The 3,310-nt window shown below is 48.2% G+C and overlaps 1 protein-coding gene across 1 annotated transcript in view; it reads right to left on the reverse strand.

Moving 5' to 3' along the window:
• Positions 1 to 1,836: 1,836 nt before the first annotated feature.
• The window catches only part of LOC106811083, a 9,785-nt gene continuing 8,311 nt past the window's right edge, over positions 1,837 to 3,310 (reverse strand). The window contains exon 2 of the mRNA XM_014814614.1: positions 1,837 to 2,621. Within this exon, the coding sequence (XP_014670100.1) occupies positions 2,007 to 2,597 (591 nt within the window). The 5' untranslated portion in view covers positions 2,598 to 2,621 and the 3' untranslated portion in view covers positions 1,837 to 2,006. The remainder of the gene's footprint in view (positions 2,622 to 3,310) is intronic.

The raw sequence follows: 3,310 nt of genomic DNA on the forward strand, positions 1-3,310 counted from the left end.
GTTATGTAAATTATTGTCTGTGGTCGTTTGTGGAGTGGGATAGAGGAATATGGCCAATTGGCGAGTATTGCAGGTGGTAGAAGGGTTCACGCCCTCCTCCCTTCAGCACTGTGGGTGCTTCGTAGTGGGATGACGTATGACGCCATGACGTGTGCTGGTTGATCGCTTTATGTAATTAAATATTTAACAGCTGTTAGGAATAAACTTTACGCATAATGTGTTATTTTTGTTTGGCGACTTCTGAACCGTATTCCCGGCGCAGTGTGGACCTCTATTGTGCTGTTATCTAAGCTATTTATGTTGTGGCTCATCTACCCGCACGCCTAGCAGTATGAGACGTCAATGTGTGTGGTCAGTGCCGACAGCTGTTTAGCAGCTGCTTGTAAACACCAACGTCTGCTGCTAATGTGTAGTGTTTGTTTCTTTCGCGACCCTAGCTCAACTAATGTTGTGCATGCAGCTAGAGGTGTGTCTAAGCTGGCTTTATGCCTTTGAAAGTTGACCGTATCTATTTAGGCCAGGATTGTGGCCATTCGTCGTGATGTATCTATGGCGGGTGGAACTAATTTTACCGATGTGTTTATATGTCCGCAGATATAAATCCGTCTCGCTTGCCAGCTGGTGTGGCGTATAAGATTATGATTTATGCTTGTGGTTCTGCTGCTGTTATATCGTAATATTCAGCCTAGTGTTCAGGCTGGTATTAAATGCATTACGCGGAGTGACAGTGATAGTATTTAAGCGCGTTGCCCTACATTTTCCCCCCACGCCAGGGAAAGACAATGCCCCATTGTCATCATGCAGCTGGCGACTGCTCTAGAAATAGGTGTGGAAAACAATTCCGCTATGAAAGAGCCAGGTACATGCGCATGTACGGTAATGTTGAAACTTGTAACGGTAATGTGTATGATATGAAGCGGTAGCATAGGTAGCGGTAGAAGATGTAAGCCATTAGCCAGTGATTAGGGGAATGTAAGGATAATTCCCTTGCGGTTGTTAACAGTAATATTTGCATCCAAAAAAAATTTTCCCACATAAATGCTGGAAAACAAGCGGTAGCATAACTAATATATAATACTTACTAATAATAAAATCTGTGTGGTAGAACAGTAGTAACTGTACTGCTGTTCCCCCGAAACATTGACAATGGAGCGTAAAGGCAAAAGTTATGGTACAGCAGTGCAAACTGCAACCGTGCTCAACAATATAATTAAACGCATATGAATTACCGTATGTATATTATGTGCTATAAATCCAATGAAAGCGACTTGAGAAATTACGGGGCCAGTGCAAACAGATAATTATTTGGGCAATGATAAAGATNGTTGATGGTCAACCATGCGTAGAAACGTATTATATATATAATAGTGTTCATTAAACCGGCAAGATTGTTTGTTTCCTCGAGGAATTAGTTTCCTTGTATGTGCGTGTGAATATTTAGGTGTGCGTAATTCATAATTATATTTTGCAGTAGCACCAATCGTCGTCACGCATGGCGGTAGACAACGACTTGGATGCAGTACTAGGGTTGAAAGCATCCAACAGTAGTAGTAGCGGCATTATCTTGGCACGTACAACAAGCATGTACCATTTATTTTACCCCGTCAATCATGGCTATTCAAAGTAAGACCCAACGGGGCCAGCCAGTCTCATTAGTTTTCGCTCCAGCTCTTCAAGCTTCATAGCTCATTGTACCAGCAAGCCACCATGCCCCCATGTTCCTTGGTTAATTCATCCATCCGACCCTGGCTGATATGCTATTGGGTTAGTTCCGGTCGGGTGGGGGTGGGAGGCCCCCCGGGGGGCCCCCCAGTACCCCCAGGTCTGATGGTGGGTGGTGGACGGTGGATGGTAGTGGAGCTGGATTGGTGGTGGTGGATAAATAGAAGTGCTTCAGTTTGGACGTGGCGTAGTGGGTGAGTGGGTGAGTGAGTGAATGGGTAAGTGGGGTGAAATTGACGGAAAAGTGTTGGATTGCCGGATCTGGTGCTGTTGTGCTGTCTTTCCTAGTCGGTCGGGGTTGTGGGCGCAGCAGGAAGGTGTGGTCCATTGCAGGTGATGAAGAGTTCGCGCTTCAGTTGGGCGTTCTCGGCTAGCGCTGTGCTGAGTTCCCCCAGCATCTGGATAATACACGAGCGCGCCTTCTGCAGTTGCGTGTGAAGCTGCTGCTTCTCCCTGAGCACTTGGTCAAAGTCTACCCTAGCGTATTGCAGGTACTCCTGCAGTGTGTGTTCGCGCCCGGCTAGGTCGGCCAGCTTGTTAAAGGCGGCGTCTCTCTCGCGGTCAGCCTTCCTCCCGGCCTCTGCGCATGCCGCGTTGGCATCCTGAAGCGCCTTCTCCAACGTGGCAACGGCCTCCTGCTGTGCGTTTTGGGGCCGGCTGCGCTGGTCCTCACGTCTTGTACCCCGGCCGTGACTTCTGCTGTAAGGTTTGGACGTGTTGGCCAACCTTAGGGTGCGGGGTCCAACCGTCTCGTTCAACGTTGGAAGATAGTCGGTTGGTCGGTGGATGGGGCGTCCTCGTCCCACTCCCACGGCCAGTCGGGCAGTCGTCGTGCGGACGCCTACAGCGAATGTTGGTTCTTCCCTTTCTGCCATTTTGACTAAAGGTTATCGTGGGCGCTTTACAGATGGAGTGGAAAAGAAGGAACCGGTTAGTACAATGAGCTATGAAGCTTGAAGAGCTGGAGCGATAACTAATGAGACTGACTGGCCCCTTTGGGTCCTATTTTGAATAGCCATGATTGACGGGGTAAAATAAATGGTACATGCTTGCTGTACGTGCCAAGCTAATGCCTCTACTACTACTGTTGCATGCTTTCAACCCTAGCACTGCATCCAAGTCGTTGTCTACTGTCATGCGTGACGACGATTGGTGCTACTGCAAAATATAATTATAGATTACGCACGCTTAAATATTCACACACACATACAAGGAAACCAATTCCTCGAGGAAACAAACAATCTTGCCGGTTTAATGAACTTTATTATATATATAATACGCTTCTACGCTTGGNCACGGTAGAAGCTGTACGGCTGACATGCACCAACCCGTCAGGGTGTGCCTGTTCCTCGACCGGTGCCTCCACGTTAGCCACTGGTGGTGCTAGCCCCACCAGTTGCAGTGGGATCCCGGCCCGAGCCTCATCGCTACCTACTCCGTAAGACTGACGATGGCGGAGACAGCGGCGTAGAAATTGGCAATTGGGTGCTGTCGTTTTAGGGCCACATGTTACAACTGCCATGACCACTATGATTATGAGTATGGATCCCATTGACCCATACACAGCCGAGCGGTGAGTGCGAAATTG

The sequence above is a fragment of the Priapulus caudatus genome, unplaced genomic scaffold (genome assembly GCF_000485595.1).
Source record: "Priapulus caudatus unplaced genomic scaffold, Priapulus_caudatus-5.0.1 Scaffold502, whole genome shotgun sequence".
Lineage (NCBI taxonomy): Eukaryota > Metazoa > Priapulida > Priapulimorpha > Priapulimorphida > Priapulidae > Priapulus > Priapulus caudatus.